This window comes from Mus caroli, unplaced genomic scaffold (genome assembly GCF_978045245.1).
Source record: "Mus caroli unplaced genomic scaffold, Mus_caroli_1 scaffold_18, whole genome shotgun sequence".
NCBI classification, from domain to species: Eukaryota; Metazoa; Chordata; class Mammalia; order Rodentia; family Muridae; genus Mus; species Mus caroli.
Window position 1 is genome coordinate 24394249 of NW_028227273.1, and position 19592 is coordinate 24413840.

The 19592-nt window shown below is 42.1% G+C and overlaps 1 protein-coding gene across 23 annotated transcripts in view; it reads right to left on the reverse strand.

Annotated features, from left to right (window-relative positions):
- Dlgap1 (DLG associated protein 1) overlaps positions 1-19592 on the reverse strand; it is an 874571-nt gene that overhangs the window by 234879 nt on the left and 620100 nt on the right. For 5 of the 23 annotated variants that reach the window (XM_085833091.1, XM_085833092.1, XM_085833093.1 and 2 more), the window contains one exon: positions 8684-8797. The exons of the other annotated variants lie outside the window; for them this stretch is intronic. In XM_085833091.1, the coding sequence (XP_085689217.1) occupies positions 8684-8797 (114 nt within the window). The remainder of the gene's footprint in view (positions 1-8683; positions 8798-19592) is intronic. 23 annotated transcript variants of the gene reach the window in all.

Below are 19592 nucleotides of genomic sequence, written 5' to 3' on the forward strand. Positions count from 1 at the left end.
GGTCTCATAGGCAGACCGGTAACTCAATGGGCCCAAGATGACTTGTAACTCTCAGTCTACTTGGCTTAGTCTATATTTTGGAATCAGAAGTGGGCATCACCACACCCAGTGATAAAATATTGGCCCCCTTATATTTTGTGATTAAATGTTTAGCTGCTGAGTTGTTCTTGCTTATGGAAGGCGACACAGCCCCTTGACAGCTACCTTTAACTCAACTGAACAGTTTGCTCACCATGAATTATTTTGTCAGCACTTCCCTGTGCTTTTATTTCCTTTTCTGTGATTTTTTTTTCAATGAAAACCTGGAGCTTAGAGAGCTGAGGTCACTGGACAAAGGACAGGAGGGGATCCCTTGGATTCACAGAGCTCGGTCTGCGACACTCCAGGCAAGCTGATTGTCCAGGAGAGGTGGGCCAATAAAAAACAAACTCCCTGGGATTCCTGTTACACTGCTTTTGACAAATTTTGTCTTATTGTTTTTATGTTGTTGCTGTTGTTTGCTTGTCTTGATATTCCTTATTTTTATATGTTGCTTTTTGAGACACACACACACACATACACACACACACACATAAAAAGAGAGAGAGAGAGAGAGAGAGAGAGAGAGAGAGAGAGAGAGAGAGAGAGAGAGAGAACTGAAGTTGGGTAGGGAGGATCTGGAAGGAGTTGGGGGAGGAAAAATCTGATCAAAATATATTGTGTAAAAAAATTAAGAAAAAAAAAGAATAACACACTCACTGCATCTGGAGAAAAATCTTCAAAACATAAAAGACTGCTCCAGTTGAATTGCAAAAATCAGAGCCTAATGGGTTTTGATGAGGGATAGTCTGTGAATTTGAGAGTTAAGTGTCAAGCAGATTGTCCATGATTACTCTCATCTATATTAGCTATAGACCTCTAAATATTATTCACTGTAGAGAGTGAAATTACACATCAGACTATCAGAAGCACTGCTCTTTCCTCCTGAAATCACGACTTCTTTTTGTCAGTCAAAATGCCATCAACTGCTCACAGCCCCTCTGCAGGGGTGAGGCCTTGTAGGCCTCTGCTGCATCCGTGCTGGAACGCTCACTGTCTTGGTCTCTTGTAGGCATCCAGATTTCACGAGGGTGACAGCTTTGCCGTGTCCAGAAGGTGCTTCTTATAGCTCAGGCGTCTTCCCCAAGCTCCAGAGCTTCAAATCTTTCATTACCCCTTTTCTGGCTGTCCGCTGGGCCCCAGGGGAGTGAAAATATACATGTCTCATTTAAGGCTGACGATGCTACTACCGTCCCCGGTTCTCTAAGCTCTGGTTGTGAATCTCTGCATGAGCTGCCACCCAATTTAAAAAGAAACTTCCTCCGAGGAAGTCTGAGAGTTGAGCCCTGGAGAAGAGGAGGGCAGAGAGTGTAAGCCAGAGGGGATGGAGGACACTGGGGGAACGAAGCCCTCTGAATCAACCAGCCAAAGCTCCTACCAGAGACTTAAGCAGTAATCTGTTTGGGGCTGCACGAGGTCCTCTAGCATATATTACAACTTCTACTTTAGTATCTTTATGGAGTACCTGATGGTGTGAACAAGTGGGTTTCTGGTTCTTGTGCCTGCTCCTGGGGGCTCTTTCCCTTCTGTTTGCCTTGTCCAACTGCGATGTGAGGCTTTTGTTTTATCTTATATTTGTTTTTTGTTTTTTGTTTTTCTTTATCTCTTAGAAGCCTGTTCTTTTAAAATGTGAGACAGAAAGGAAGTGGATCAGGATGGGAGGGAAGGTGGGAAGGGATGGTGGGAAGGGAAACTGTAATCAGGATCTATTGTGTGAGCAAAGAATCTATTTTCAATTAAAAAAAAAACCAAACTGGTAACTTTTGGGTAGAGAGTTTGATACTATGTACACTAAGCAAAATAATAGTATTAAGTTCACTCGGAGGGACTGTGAATTTTTCAACCATGGGTTCTTGGCCATGTTTATAGTACAAAGTTTGGAGTATGCTTTAAGTTTAAACGGAGAGCTGATGGTTACCTCCACACTCTGCACTGACACTATTGTATGTACCAATGGATTTACCTTGTTGGGCTGGTTACTATGTTCACAGCCGATTAAGGTCATTGATGTCTTTTCTCCTCAAGCAGCCTGAAGAGCACTTTGTGGTACGACCAAAGTCAGGCAGCAAAGAGAAAGCCTTGAGGTCAGTACCAGTGCCATTTCTGTGATCTTCCCTCAGACCAAAGTGTGTGATATCTTCAGGAGAACAGTCTTACATGTGGCCTGTTAGTTTCTTTGATGGACATAGTTAAGAGATGCTGCTGCTTGCCCCGCATGTTACAATAGAGGGAACTTGGTCTATGGAAACAGCCCATAGACTGAGAGCAGCTTATCAACAGAGCCGCTCCTATGCCGGCCTTACTACTGGCCAGTAGTTGATGGATTCTTTTCTTTCTGAGCTGTGCTTTGTCCCACCTGTCAAATCATCCAGTCACGGTCCTTGACAGCATCATGACTCACCATATGCAACTCGTTTGTCATTTACCAACCACGCTGTAGCAGTGTGGACTTTTCATTTTTCTAAGCTAAAAAAGCCTCAGGAGCAGCACGGCTACCAAGACTTCTCAGAAAACTATAAATGACGAGAACAGTCTTGTTCTCCTTCAGTTGGTCAGTGACTTGTTGCCTAGGGAGGATCATGTTCAGAGTCTCACCAACAGCAACCTCACGCTAAAAATCAACAAGAAGAAGTCATGGTCACTGATGACACGTCACTTGCTGTTTCTTCACACCGATGTGGCGTTCCTAAGTGTTGCTTTCTGGAATATGTTAGAGTTGAATGACAGGCTGGTTAGTTAATATGCCAATTTCTGTTCGGGTGCTTTGCAAACTTAGCTCAAGGCAGAAACCTGGCCTTCAGGAAAAATAGTCTGTGATTGTTGCTAGGGGAACAGGCTGAGAAGTATTTAATCTGTATGCCTTCCAATTAATCACTCTTTTCAAATGATAGTGGTAAAAGGATTGGACCAATGTGACTTCCATTAGCGTGCAGCATAAATATTAATACATAATTCATCTACCTAAAGGTAGCGTACAGCAAGATTTCATATAAAAATATCAAAGACGTTAGTTCTAAAAAAAAATATAGCTGTACAAAATGTAGACCCCGGAGAAGAAAAATTCCAATCCTGGACTGTTAGGACCAGCAAACTTGGTGTAACTGAGCGTGTACACCTGTGTTTGTGTGTTAATGCTTTAGATTAAAAGATGACTGCCTTGGAGGTCCGTAGGTCTGGAAGGAAGCATACCATTTTGTAGAGTTCAAAGAGTGTAGTATTACTCTCCTTTGGTCAGAAAGAAAGGACAGATATGAGGTGGCAGCTACTAATGTGACTTAGTTAAAGGCTGCTGTGCTAGCCCAGATTTCCCCTTTCACTTCTAGGTTGGATTTCCATCCCCCACCCCCACTCCCCACCGAGAAGGCACTGTCCTATGTTTGTTTGCAGACTTTCAGGCAGATATGAGTCTGTTTCTTAATTTACTTTACAGAAGTTGGCTCTGGCTAGGAGTACCTAATCCTTTAGATTTTGGTGATAAGCCTCTAATACCAGGGCACATCCTACCCTGTGCTGACTGACACATGTGTGATTTAGACAGGCTTTTAGGCTGGCTTGTGCTATGTCCTAATTTGCCTCCGTGACTACAGCCTAGCACAGCAAACAGCATCCAGACTGAGAGCGTTATAGGGCCCTAGGAGGTTCTTGTGGCTCTCTCTTCGCATTGTTCTCTCCCTTGAGCTGCTTGCCCTGCTCTTTTGCTTTCAGCTGCTTACATCCAAAGGCCTTGAGTGCCTCCTTCATGGATTCCCACCTGACTGTGGGAAGAAAAAGATTTAGGGACTTCTGATGAGAAGGTTGACCCTGCCCACTTGTCTGAGAAAGGCTACGTTGTTACTGGCAGGGGTTTAAAAGATCTTGGTTAAAAAGGGAGCAGAAGCCGGGCATGGTGGCGCACGCCTTTAATCCCAGCACTTGGGAGGCAGAGGCAGGCGGATTTCTGAGTTCGAGGCCAGCCTGGTCTACAAAGTGAGTTCCAGGACAGCCAGAGCTACACAGAGAAACCCTGCCTCGAAAAACCAAAAAAAAAAAAAAAAAAAAAAGGGAGCAGAAGGGATAGAGCCCTTGGTAGTGGGACAGCAGGTAGTTCTGCACGTTTGAATCATCCCAGCATGCACTTAGGTTCAACAAGCACTAAAGAAGTGGCGCACAGAAGCACTCTCCTATGGGTCAAGTTTGACAATAGCGATGGATCACAAGGAAAAACTAGGTGCTTTTAAATGTTTGTGTTAAAGCACTGAGTCTAGTAGAGAACAACCTGATTGTTGATACTGTTATTTATTATGATTATTATTATATGATTTTTTTTGAGTCAGGGTCTCATGACTTAGTTCAGTTTAGCCTGAGGTACACTTTGTAGTCCAGGCTGTCCTCCAACTCCCAACCCTCCTGCTTTAGCCTTCCTGTACAGAGAAGTGATTGCAGGCATGCGTCACTAGGCCCATCTGAGAGTTTTAATAAATGAGGAGTTATGGGGATTTCTTATCTGAAGCCTGCAACTGAACTTGCAGGTCATCGTTGAGAGGTTGAAAGACCCATTACCATCCAAACAGTGACCGCAGCAGAGGTTGCCAACCTCCGCCCACACGTGGATGCCTGAACAATGAAATGACATCACCGGCACTGAACAAAGGTACAATCTGTTCAGAGTCAAGAGTGGGCAGCTGACCACCTAAGGAGGCATGCCAGTGTGTCCTGAGCCTTCCTGCCTTCTGCTCTTATTCTCTTACTGATGCATGCCTTTTCAGTTGTTTATCTGTTAGCAGCACACGATTCAAACTTACAGACAGCTGGAAGAGACTGCAATAGATACGCAAAGAAATTAACGAACACGATAATGTAAGAAAGCATAAAAGGCTGTAAGGAAATCAGATGAGTCAACATGACAAGGTGGGTGGTGGGGGCTGGCCTTCACTTGTTTCTCTCTTGTCTAGAAGGGGTGACATCCAAGAACCATAGCAGCCAGCCTTGGAAAGACCTGGGTCCAGCCAGCATAAAGACCATAGCAAAAGATTAACCTTGAGCCATCAAAGCCTAGTCTGAAATGGATTAACCTGGGCAGAGAGCTCTGAGCAGAGGAGGCAGAAGCAGGCAGGGTCAGATCACATCCATCTTCTGGACACATCTCAAATTTTCCTAAGAGGAACCCAGCCTTTCCAAGGCTCCCTCTAACCACTGCAGCCAGAATTAGTTTTCTTTTGGTGAAATCTATAAATCTGATTTATTTACTTAGAGGTCTGTGAGCTATAGTTTGGGAACTAAATATGGCTTACTCTGTGTGTGTGTGTGGTTTTTTTTTTTTTTTTAGTAAAGAAAGCTTCATCAGAATGCAGCCATGGTCAGTTATTCTATCTTATCTGTGGCTGGTTCTGAGTTACAAGGTCAAAACTTTGTGGTAGTGAGAGAAATAGTATACAGTCCACAGAGGGGGAAAAAAAACCTGTCCACTCTCAATCTTTGAAAATTACAGGCACAAAAGTAATTGAGTATGTTAAATAGACGTATGAAGTCAGAACAGACTGTCAGCACCAGCGTTTCTGAGCCACAGTTCCACATCAGGAAGTATTCCTAGATGCATGTCCCGGGGCTTGTTCTATTCAGGTGGAGGATAGACTTTCCTGGCTGCCCACTGACCCTGCAAGAATGTCTCTTTGGGTTTAGACACCCTACGGTAGAAGAACCACTGTTTTTTTTTATTTTATTTTATGATTTCTTCAAAGGTCCCAAGTCCTGTGTACTTGATACATATGAGGGCTGTGTAGGCTGGTGGTTGAGGTCAGGAAACTCGCAGCTTCTTGTAATCACCAAGGTAGAAAAGAGCAGACTAACAAATGTACAAGCATCTCACTGTTTGTCCAACTCCTTCCAGGGTCCAGATCAGTGCATCATTCATTAGGTTTCTGCATAAATGCGATTGTCAACATGAGCTTTCACTTACTATATGTGTAAGTATTTGTATAATCACATCTTTGCTTCATGAAGTCTTTTTATCTGTAACACGGGAACAGTAACCGCTATCTAAGGAGTTCATGAACTTGAGTGCCTTATAGACATGAGCATAAAGGTTGGAAACACAGTTCTATTTTAAGTGTAGCCAGCCATAAATTTTTTTGGAGATGGCAAAGTGACAGACAGCCTTTTAGGATGACATACTTCTGTGCATTAGATATTCTAGTACAGGAATATACATGTGACAGACTATGTAAACAACCATAGGCAGAAACATAAGCATTTCTTCTATGGTAAAAACAGTACTCCTAGATTGGCCATGGGTATCAGAAGGTACTTATCTACCTATCTTCTAGGCCCTTCTAAGACATCGACTGTCTTTTGATGCTTATATTCTCTACCCTTAGGTTTCCCCAAATGATGTTAAAAGAGCACCACACTGGTTCTGCGTGATCAAAGATTGGGTATTTCAAAAGTTTCCTCACATGGAACCTTCCAAGGTAAGTTAAAACTACCACTTCCACCTGGACATCTCAAAAGCTCAGTGTTTTGAGCCTTTATCCTAACAAACCTGTAACAAACCTGCTGCATGGAATAGGCAGCTGTCCCTGCGATTTCCTCTTCTTACTTTCCTAAGAGGAGATGCCTCATTTTGTCGACTCCAGGAAGCCAGTGCCGACCTCCTGATGCTAAGAAGAGAGCCACACCGCCAATGAACTCTGCTACTCTAGATTATAAGCTGCAGCTCAGCACTGACAGATGTGAGGGGAATACTGGTCTTAGGATCACTTACAACTCTTTAAAACGTATATGAAGAAACCAAGAAATGGGAGAGCCTCATGCTAGCTAACATCCAGTCATTCGAATGCAGCATTCATTGGTTCTGTGTTTGCAAAAACCAGACCTATACATTCATAGGATGCCTATGAATCTGATGGTTAATGTGAATCGTGCTAAGAATTATTTTTAAACATGTTATTATAATAATTTATGCCAAATCAAGAGTCCAGGTACAAGGGGGTTAATAGCTAGTGTTGTAGATCCCCATACTCAAGCTGGGTTCCACTGTTCAGGGTTTGAGAACAATTTTCCTTCCATTGTTTATGAATATTTTTTGACACACAACTGTTATTTCATGATAATCTACAGAATACAAGCTTCCACTATAAAAGTCCAACTTACTACGGGTTTAAGACCAGCCTACAGGAAAAACAAATCAATACACAAAACAACAGTTTACATGAGTTGGGATAAAGATGACAAGACCATTTCTAACTTAGGAAGGCATGTTTGTAAGAGGCCCTGGCAAAGCATAAGAGCTCAAAGCTTTGCTGTAGCTGGCTGCAGGTCCTGAGATGTATCTACAAGTAAGACAAGTCAGACATTCAGCGCCCATGATGGTCCAATGGCTGAGAGATGGAGCCATGTGCACATCCTCAAGAGTGGAGTCTCTCAGGATGGGAAGTCGTATGGTGAGGTTTGGAGTAATGGAAATGCGTGAGACTTGGGGAAATCTGAGAGCCACAAAAGGAATGAAGACACTTAGAATGCCTGCGCGGCGGAAGTGGACTGTGCATCTCAAGAACCCACGGGGCAGGCTGCTGCTCTTTTGGGGGGAGCTGTGGAATGGTGGTTGCGGGGCATGTAAGGCAGAGTCTATTTCATCAGGGCCAGAGAGGCTGGAGAAATAACAGGCATTTTGGTGATCAGGTAGAATATAGACAACAAAACAAGAAGAAGCAGGGACTACTGTGGCGCCGTGAATAGGCTTTTGTTTGCAAGGTATTTGTCAGCACTATTGATGAGAAGGTTTCAATGACAGTAATCAGGTAAGTGGTGCTTGGCTTTGGCTGAGGGGGCAACAGAACTAGCCCTTCTGAGCCTTATGAGCAAAGGTCAATTGCAGGACAAGAGCCTGTGCTTATGAAAGAAGAGGTGTGGATCTGCTATCTATAGAAAAAAAATCCAACAATTATGGACTAATCTCCAAGGGTCGGGAGCAGCAGCATCCGTCCTCCCTATAAAACAGCCGTTGCCTTTTCCGTTTTGCCCTTGCAAAGCTGAGACACAGAAGAGGCGAAATGACCTTCCACGGTCATCACAATGGACAAGAGGTTTGCTGTCTGACACCAAAGCTTTTAACAGCATCACCCAGTCTCGGAAGAATCCATCATGGCTGGGTGATGAGTAAACAGACGACAAAAGGGGAAGCGAAAAGTGACAATGATGTGCATGTTCGTGGTTTCACTGCACTCAAAAATGAAATAGAACCATTAAAATAATTATAAATATTATCTTGTCACTAATTTTCCAGCTTTGGTAAAAAGGAGTAAGTACTTAAAATCAGTAGGAAGCAAGACGGTGTTAGTTCTGTGACTCTGTTACCAATGTTTACTGCATTATGGTTTAAACAAAAAACGGTCAGATGTGTGTGTGTGTGTGTGTGTGTGTGTGTGTGTGTGTAGGTAAGTGTGCTTAGGGGATCGGGAAACTGTCGGGACAGTCACACTGGTAACCATGACTCTGGAGGCCTCCCAACAGTGGGCTAGCGTTGTTAGGAAGGCTTGGCTCTGGAGAGCAAGCTTCTACCGCCGGCCGGCTGCCTGCAGCACATGGGCCCTTCTAAGTACTTTTGGTAGCTCTCAGATTCCCTACTCACTCTGCTCCTTCGCATCTTCTTTGTGGCTGGGAGAACTGCTTTTCTGCTCCACACAGCTTTCACCTTGACAAATACGACTTGGCTTAAGTGCCCCTGTATCCTTTTTAGCTTGCTCTTCTCATAGCAAAAGCAGCGGAAGGAAAAAAGAGAGCAGGGATAGGAAAATTACAATGACAAGGTATGCAGATCCTTGCAGTCTCTACAGACTGTTCTTAACCAAACAGGATACGATTTCCTTAGCAACCACCCCTTTTTTCACTCCTATGGAAGCCCAAGACTGGAGTGGGGCTGAATTTGTTTTGGATTATTTACAGTAACTTAAAAAAAAAAAACAAGCATGAATACCTACCTTGCTTAAAATAGGGGTTATAACCCTTGCCCAGGATCCCTCTACATGTTTTAAATGCTCTGGAAATAAAAGAGCCATATGTTCATTGAGATTATGAGATTGTGAGATTATTTCCACCTATAAATATGTGTACTTTTCTCTGGGAGACCTAGTACCATAAGAGTTTCTGGGTAAACATGCCCAAAGCATTTCATAAAACATGAAGTCTATGGTCTCAGAGAAAATTACAAGTTTTCAATGGATGGGGAGATTTGGAGCTGAATCAACAGAAAGAGCCAACAACTTTAAAGCATGTTAAATGGAGTTGGGCACGAACTCTCTTGGTGCGGCTGAGCTACACATTGTTGGTAATCTACCCTGTTCTCTAGTGGGTGAAACATCTGGGGTTGGGGGAGTTCTCCCAGGCCACTTAAATCAGCAGCCACCTTTGGGGGCTGCTGGAAAGTGTTATCAAGGTGCCAGATGACTCAAGAAGGGGACTATTGAGCACAGATTTTGTGATATCACATCAAGAAATAGTAGCCTAGACACTGGAGTCCAATCGGCTATACAAAGAGGGCAGGAGGGAATATATATTTTTTAGAGATTTATTTATTTTTATTTTATATATATGTGGGTGTTTGCATGTGTGTCTGTGCACATGTGTTCTTGGTGCCTGTAGAGTTACAGACAGTTATAAGCTGCCTTATGTAAGAGGGGCTAGGAATTGAACATAGGTCCTCTGGAAGAGCAGCCAGTGCTTTTAACCACTGAGATGTCTCCAGGTCCCAGAAAATGAATATTTACGAGTGGTCCATCCTGTATTTTGACTAGGATGGACCCTGGGGAGTTTGTTATCTAATGCTCACGGCTGTCAATAGTGGCTGTATCACACTGGTTTTGTTTTGAGGAAACTTTCTCTTTTATTGAGACCTTTGTGTGTTAGGAGAGGTTCGGGGTTCAGGCTAAGGCCACCTGAATGTTGCCTCGTTCACCCTTCTTTGCTTCATTGCATTGCTGTACAGCTGTGTGTATGATCTAAGCCTGTTCAATGCATAAGTGTCTTGGTACATCTGCTTGGAATGCTGAACAAAAAAATATTTTCTCTTTCATTGAGTAATGAAGTAGGAAAGCAGGGAGCCATATATTCACCAGCACACAAACATTTTCTAATATACCATTAACGTTATGTTGCTACCAATCTCATTGCAAAAATGAGAACATTGAGACTATATGGTATCAAGTGACCTACATTAAATGATAGATTTCTATGCTCTTTTTAAAAGATATCACACCATGCTCTCTAAATGAGATCTCGACCTTTGCCTCAACCATTTTTCGTTCATCATGAGACTCAAGAATTAAATTTTCAGGGCTATATTTTGAAACAAAATTGACAATTAATGACCATTAGATGCTTGGGAGAACCCAAAGAGCTTGGAGTGGCAGACAGAGTATGCCTGACCCAGAAGTTATAAGTAGCTTCGCGATGTAGCGAAACACAAGGAAAACCCAACACACTGTAAAGGAATTCAAGATTGAACACCCCAGTGTTTGTCTGTGGTGGGTCGACTGGTTTCTAGCAGCTACACAAGAGGATAATTTGTAGTAGTTTTTACGAAGGTGTTTGCTTTTGGATACATGGAGGCGGAGCTACTGGCTCAGACCAGGTGAGCGTTGCAATGTTCCATCAAAGCGGTTGATTAGTGTCTGTCCACAATATCACGATGAGTTTTAAGTACAGTTTCTAATTCCAAAATGGAGTTCTCCGAGGAAGACCAGAATTCTCAACCCAACCAGGTGTTCAGAAACAGAGATGGAACTGGGTCAGTTGTCTTCCTGTTGGGGGTTCTGTAGAAGCCCAGACATGAACATGTCATTCACCCCCCACCATACCCCCAAACAACGGTGCTGTTTGCTAATATCCCACACATCACTCAGCCAGTCTGTCAGCTGTCAGTGCTTATACACTCCCCACTGTCTAATTTGTTGGGCTCTGATTCTGATTCTTGGGAACATGAAGCCAGATAAACAGGGGATGAACAAATAGTACAGTTATTTTAAAATGCTTATGAATATAGATGTTTTCTCTTAGAACAGAAAGTCTGATAATCTTGTTGAAATGGTACAAGTTTAGTCCATAAAATATTCAGTCAATCATCTTGGATACTAATAGTGAAACATAGATTTTGAAATAAATTTCAGGAAATATTTTCCCTTCAGAGCATTTATCATCAATTTAAAAAGCTGGGTTCTCAAACGAGCCTGTGACTGATTATACTCATAAATCATTGACTTTTGGACATCTACAGACAAGCGAGGGAAGACCTAATGCATTTATGAAGGCGTACACTCTTGCACTTCGCCACCAGACATTGATCACTCCCTCTGTCATCTCGGTGCTTCTATTTCTCCCAGACGATAGTCACAGCACCTAAAGGTATGCTGCACTTAAATAGACCACCATGAAAGTTTTCACAAAGCCATACGAATCTAGTTCTCGGTATCTAAGAAGGATAAAGTCATATTTTGGTGTCTTTATGCACTTGGGTGATATAGAATCCCACTTTAAAAATTATCACACAGTGACATTTTCTCTTGAGGATTTGAACTTGGTGCTGTTTCATATAGCGAGACATCTATAACAGGTAGGTGCACAGATGGTCTGCTAAACAGCTATTCTCATCAGTATTTTATCAGGCTGTTGTAAAGGCCATGGTGGAGGTTTTAAATAGAGAGAGACATATTCTAATTTAAAGGACTCTTTTAGGGCTGTCTATGTAGGGATGACTAAAGAGAAACAAGAGGAGAAGCAGAGATGATGTTCATGGAAGAATCCTGGTGGAGAGCCAGGAAGTTGTGGTGAGAGAGGAGAGGACAGATTTCTTGATGATGATAGCATGAGATTTGGAAGAGAGGGGCCAAGGATGACCCCAAGGCCTGTGCCCTGATTGACTAGAAGGACTGAATTCTACTGACTGGAATGAGGAGGCCCAAAAGGAGCAGATTAGGGGTACAACACTCAGTTTGGGCTGAGTCAACACACACCACAGTGGCAGCTGAACAGTCATATAGTCTTATGAAGTAAAAGAGCAAGATCCAGAAAGAAAAACATTTCATGTTTTCTCTCAGTTTTGGGTTCAATATCTTATATCAAAACATCTATCTATCTATCTATCTATCTATCTATCTATCTATCTATCTATCTATCATCTATCTATCTATCTGCAAAGGGAAGACTGGTATAAGGGGTAGATGAGTGGGAAGGGGGGAGGAAGCAGACGGTAAAGCACAGGGATAGCTACGGACAAGGTGCATCATGTACTGAAAACAAAAGATCCTTCTTGGTACGTGCTGAGTGTGAGATGCCTGGGAGACATCCAAGGAGAGATGTGGAGAAGGGAACTGGACGTATGCACATGGTAGGCCACCACTCTGGGCTGGAAAAAATCCATGTGGATTTGTACATGGCACTTAAATATCTGAAAGTGAATGATACCTCTAAAGAATGAGTGTCAGTAGGAAAGAGAAGTGGCTTGGAAGCTGTGAAGAACCCAGCTTTCCTTCCATGAATGGCAGTGTGAAGATGGCAAGGTGTGCAGGTCTGGGAAGTTGAGGAAGGGTGGGCAGGTATTTAAAGATGGAGGATGAACTGCTACATCCCACCCCCAGTCTCCTAGGATAGCAACACTCATCTCACCTCTCAGTCAAGTCTCTGTTTCATACAAAAGCCTCTGCTGTTAATTAGCTTCGTTCCCTCAGTGGGAAAGCATCTCAGAGAGAAAGAGAGAGCTATCGAACATGGCTTTTGTTTTCTTCTTTGTCTCTCTTCAAACTCTTTGCCGACTTCCCACAATAAAGAGTACGTCTTTGCTTTGGAAAGTGCCTCCACACACATGAAAGAAGAAGAAACACTTAACCTTCTGTCTCCCCACAAACGCTGTCTTCTCTTCTATTCTCTTCTATTGTATTCTACTTAATTAAAAATAATGTTGCTCCCGACCTGCTAAATAGATTTCACTAACTGCTAATTCATCACGGCCAGGGTATTGAAAAGCAGCTCTTTGTGGCAACTGGCGGGGGCTTGGCTGTGTTCGTTATTAGTCAGAAAAAATAATGTAATTCCTCTTCACCTGTCCCAGCGAGCCTTCTGCAAAATCAATGCTTACTGTGTACTTGTTGAGTGAATAGTTTTGAGACCCTAACATCATGTTTCTTGAACTGAGCTCTGTGAAACTTGCTGCCTTTCCTTTATTGATTGTACCTCCTGTGGAGGACCATATCCTTAATGCTATTTAGAGAAGGTGTGAGTCTTTTTGACTAGTTCTCGGAAGGGGCTAGAGAAGACCATTCTTTGGATGATAGCCACCAGTTGGGTTACTATATGCAAAGCCAGTCAGCTCTGTATGCCTTTGCATATCCCTGCATATTAACCTTTTTGGATCTGGCTAGTAGTATTGGGAAAAAAAATTAAGAGCTAGCTGGCTGGTTCAGGGGATAAAGGTGCCTGCCACCAAGTCCTCTGACTTGAATTCAATCCCTGAGACCCACATGGAGGAAGGCGAAAACTAACTCCTGAAAGTTTTCCTCTGATTTCCACACGCATGCTGTGGTGGTGCAACTCACCCCCAAATAAACGCAATAAAGTTTAAAACAAATGTAAAATTCAAACAATAAAGCCCCCCCCCTCAGCCAGCCTATAATCTAAAAGAAAAGATAGCCATATTTTAGAACCATCTTATTTTTTAATACTGTAATTGATATGGTACTTTGTGTCAAGACAAAATGTCTGTCACATTCAGGATAGAAGGGAAAGTCTCAAATGTTGTCCCCTTTCCTAGTTTCCCCTCTGAAAATCCCCTCTCCCTTCCCCCACTCCCCCTGCTCACCAACCCACCCACTCCCGATGTGCAAGGTTTGAAGGTGGTGGATGGGCAGGTGTCATTTTATTCTTTGCTCTACCTTTGTTCTTGTTTTAAAATTTTTATACTTAACCATAGAACTGTAGAAGCATTTTCATGAAAATCAAATATGGGGGGGGGGAGAAGGAGAAGTTTCTGTCAATTATCTGCAATTTGAAACAAATGATCTGGAGAGCAATTATGAGTGCCAATTTATCTTAGAATTCTAAAACATTGATTATAAATGATGTGTGATTTCGTCTGCACACGCTACTCAGCGAAGCTCTACAATGAAAGCCTGGTGTCTAGTAAGTCCTCAGGAAGTGTGAAGTGAAATGAAGTTCGTCGTACGAACACCTACAAAGGGACAGGGGAGGAATGAGGGCCTTGCTATGACGTAATTCTTCCTCATGAAGCTCACTGACAGGAAGGAATAAGCTACAGCAAAGTGTACAGATCTTGGAATTAGGTCGGATGGCACAAATCTCATTTCCAGACTTGTGGTTTTCGGGTGAATTAAATGAACATCTTCTAACTTCAGGCTTTCAAATATAAAATGAGACTGTTGAGACTTACAGGGATATGGCTGTCAGGGTAAACAATTAAGGACAGACTAAATAAATATGTACAGAACATGCCTATTAATATGGAAACAGAGACACACTCTCCAAATGAAAGCTTGTAGGGTTTTCTGGGGGCATCAGGGGTTTGATTCAGAAGGTAAATTTGTGTGAAAAAAATCACTTTATAAGAGATTGATAGTTAAGTCTCCATGTGATGGAAGTCGCTAAATGCAATTTAATTCACAATAGAATTGACCCACAATGGAATACAAAATAAACCCAAGACTTTGAAGCTTGGTGAGAATGAGGGAGATGAGCAGATTCAGGAAATTCTCCAAAGGCTTGGGGTAGGGAGTAACAGACTGGTCAAAGCATTAAGAACAGAAGAAAAGCCCCAATTTGTTTTAAGACACCAGTGGGCATGAATGCGTCAGTGTCAAGACTTAAGCCCACGCTGAGGTCATCTGGAGGCTCAATCACAGGTGATGCTGCCGTCCTAGGGACAGTCTTCTCAGGAAGACCTCAGTCTCCCTCTGAAGGTCTTTCTAATGAACAGATGTGGCCACCATCACCGATATTACGGTAGTGAGTTGTCCATTTTGTGGACAAGTTATTGTTTGGGTCAAAACCCTAAGTGTAAATACGAGATCCCCACCTAGCTGCCCGGCAGGCTCAGAAAGTCTCTCTTGCCAACCTCAGGACTTCATGGTCTCCTGCATCAGCACCGTTACCATCGCTGTCACAACCTGGCCAGTCAAGTTCATTAACAGTTTCTCTTTATTTCTTGTTGACAAATGAACCGAAAAAAAAATCTGGACGTGAACTGAAGCATCATGGCAGATGACAATAAAGCGGAATCTGAGAGGCTAACTTCCCTTCAAAACCTGTTTTCTTCAAGGCCAGTAATTCATAAGTGCTTCAAGTTAATAAACACAGAGATAATCTACATAAACCAAGCTTTAATCTAAGAACTTGAAACACTGCATATATAACACTTACTGCACTGTTTGAAAACCATTTGCTTAGAAGTCTGTCTCACCCACCAACCTGTGAGCAACTTGGGAGGAGAGATAACGTTTTTTTGCAGACATTGTAATTCCTATGTATGATCTCAGTTCCAAGGTAAGTGGCCCATAGAGTGAAATGTTAAGTGTTGATGAAGTGCTTAACTTCATCAACAGTGTTATAACTGAGTTATTAATCAACTGAGAAGTGACATATAGGAACTTTTAATCCTGATTTTTTCCTCCCTCAACGAAGGGGAAGAAACCTGGTATCTGAATGGGGTAGAGGGGACCTCAGCAGGTCATGTTTCAGAGCATGGAGGAGCTGGCATGTGTCCTTGTGTGGGTATGTAAAGAAAGGATGGCAGATAGGGGATCCATGGCCAGCATTTAGAAGAGAGGATTTGGAAGCATCTGAGAAATGGCACATATGTTTCCATGGCGACCTTCAGAGATTCAAAGCTTCATCTCAAAAAAGGGCCAACTGAACTCCAGGCCAAGGGAACCAAGCAACAAAGTTGGGCAGGCCTGCTGAGCAAAACCAAGACCTGGGATCTCACCCAAGGTACATTTTATTTATCATTAACCCTCAGACATTTTCGGCAGGAGGTTTTCAAGAAGGATTGGAGAGAACATGATGTACTAACCAGAACCCCGGAGCTCTTGTCTCTAGCTGCATATGTATCGAAAGATGGCCTAGTCGGCCATCAATGGAAAGAGAGGCCCATTGGACTTGCAAACTTTATATGCCCCAATATAGGGGAATGCCAGGGCCAAAAGAATGGGAATGGGTGGGTAGGGAAGTGGGGGGCGCTATGGGGGACTTTTGGGATAGCATTGGAAATGTAACTGAGGAAAATATGTAATAAAAATATTAAAAATTAAAAAAAAAAGAAGGATTGGAGAGGCTGAAGGTGAGATTGCTTGGAGAGATTGACAGGACACCGATTGGAGTTTGATTATATCATCTGGCCTCACTAACTTGGTTGTTTTTCTTTGTGTGACTGTCAAGTGTTCACACCAACCCTTGGTGAGTGTCAACCTCACCAATTACAAATGGAGACACTGACATGTAATTAAAGCTGACATGGCTAACAAGCAGTAGGGTTTAGCGAGACCTCCTATGTCCTTTTGGGGCCAGTGCATTCTCCACTTAGCCATGCCATACCTCAATGACTTACCTAACCATTGAACTCTATAAATGGGGGAAAATCAATCAATATAAGTTAATACTTTCAACAGTCTGGGAAATGTTTTTGATCTCTCTACATAGATATACAAGGGGAAAAATGTATTTAGAAGAAGAATCATGACCGAACACAAGTTACGGATCATAGAATTTGGGTCAAGTCTTCATCAGTATCAGCATTTCCCAAGGTATTATTGTAAAAGAAATGGCTGACTGGTAAAAATAGAAATATGCCTTGCATTTGATTCCATAAGCCTTGAACATGTCAAGAGTTTAAAAAAATTGTTGGTGTGTATGTGTGTGTGTATGATACCTACATGTGTGTTCATGGCTTCTTTATTTGCTCCCCAGCCTATTTTTTGAGACAGATTCTCTCAGTGAGCCTGGAGTCTACCTATTCTGACTTGGTAAGTCTAGCTGACTAGCGAGTTCCAGTCATTCTCCTGTTTCTGTCTCCTCATTGCGAGGACGGTAAAGTATGTGTATGCTTGCTTGTTCCTTTTCCCCCACTGTGGATGCTGGCAATCCAAACACAGCCTCTCACACTTGTTCTTCCAAGTACTTTACTCCCAGCAACCGTCCCAGCCCCGGGACAGCATTGTGATGTTGAAAATTATGATGGAAGAAGGGCCTACTTATGTTTAAAAATGATCATTTTTGGATGTAAAACTAAGCAGGACCTTTGATAGTCATGCACACATGCTATTATTACTTCTCTCTTTAATGACACACACACACACCACACACTCACACACACACACACAGACACACACACATATACACACACACACAGACACACACACATACACACACACACACACACACACACACACACGAATCCACAGCATACTTTGTATAGAACAGTGATGTTTTTCCCACTATGGAACTGAGCTAGCCACAGAGAGCAATATTGCAGGTACACATGTTCACATGAGAAAGGCTTTGTCTTTTTCCTGTTATCTTTTGCTAATGAGTCACATTGGCTCTATGAGAGCTCTTCATATAGCTACACCGCCTTCCAGTGGTAACTCGCCGGAGTCCTTATACTTTACTGCAGGGATGGGTGGGCATTTAACTTCCTATTCATGTTTGCAAGGTTTTGCTTAGAGTAAAAGCCCGTGGATTAACAGAAAAGCATTAAGTTCTGTTCCATTTATGACAGTCTATAATATTAGAAGAAACCCTGCTTGGGTTAGAATTAGACAAGTACATGGGAAAATACCTTAGAAGGGCTGGGAACATGACTCAGTGATAGGACATGTACTTTGCACGTCTGAGACCCTGGGTTTGATACCCGGACACATGTTTTCTCTTGAAATATCCACAGGAAACATCATTTCTATGAAGGAGGTATTTTCTAGATAGCCTACAAATAAAAGTCACATGATTTGCAAGTTTCTGTAAATGCCAGACAGGTTTCTCAGCATGATCGCAAGAGCTCTGAAACAAAGTGCACAGTGGAGTGTGGGGGCTGCTGCCAGGAGCGATGGGCAGGCAGTGGCAGTGGAGGTAGCTTCTTCCCAGAGGGTCAGCAGGATCTCACAATTACAGCTGATTTTCCTTTAAAAGAATTTTTATTGGATTTTTCTCATACAATATAAAAAAAGAAAATAACCAAACACATAGAGACACACAGACACAGGTGCACGCGCATATACTCGCGTGTGTGTGCACGCGCACACACACACACACACACACACATGTGCAAACACATTCCATAAAAACATAAATTAGAAACAATAATGTACAAGTGAAAGGCCAGTAAGATTAAAAAAAAATGTCCAAACAAAATAATACGGGACCAAAAGTCTACACAAACACCCTTGAGTTTGTCTGTGCTGACCGTCGACTGCTAGACATGGGCCTTCTCTTATGTGTGGTGTGTACACCCAGTGAGACCCCACTGGAGAAAACTGACCTCCTTTGCAGCAACTGATTTTCTTGTCAACTATAATGGAGTGAGAATTTTCTGTGAATGAAGGGATTAAATTTGTCCTGTGTTTACAAAACTGCATTTTCTTTTGTTCTTACACAGACAGTCACCAAAAGGAGAAATAAAAACGTTGTGTGGGAGGTATCTGAGTATCAAGAAGTATTTAAATTAAGAGATTCTAGCATCCTTGATGAGTTAGAGTTGTTGGAAACCGGGGCAGCTGACCTGATTCTTGTGTGAAACGTTATTAGAAGTTCATCCTGGAGGATTTAGTCAGGATATGATTGTAATATATTTCCTAATTTTAACAGAGATGTAGACCACAAAAGATAGCATGCCTTAGTGCTAAAATTTAACTGCTGCAGGAACCCAAGTAACAAGGCAAAACAATACTGATAGAAAGACTAGATATATAAAAAGGGCTTTGGCGATTTGTCTAGTTAAGTGGTTAAAAGATTTATTTATAAGATGATCTGCCACAGCACTTCTTTTGTTTTCTAATTTAAAAGGTTTTAAAAATTTTAAATACATTGTTAATTAAAATAAAATTATTGAAGTTTCTCCTTTCCCTTTCTCCCCTCAGCCCTTCCATGTGCCTTTCTTCCAACCTGCTAGGTCCACCCACTCTCAAATTCATAGCCTCTTTTTCCTTTTATATATACATATATACATATTTATATATATACTATATATAAATATATACATATCTATTGCTTATATTACATACTTATTATATATTATAAATATATACATATTGTATATATGTATACCTAACATAGATAAACATGGATGTACAAAAACATAAATGTCTGTAGACTCAGACATGCACTGTCTTCCATTTCAGTAAAGTGGAATTATATATTAAACTTGCCCAGTCTTTGGCCTTTCTCACCCAATAGCATATCTTGACTACTGTTGCACAATTGTGTGTTTCAATCTATGTTGCTCTTTTTTCAAGTTATGAACTCTTCATTGTACGGTAGAGTTTGTT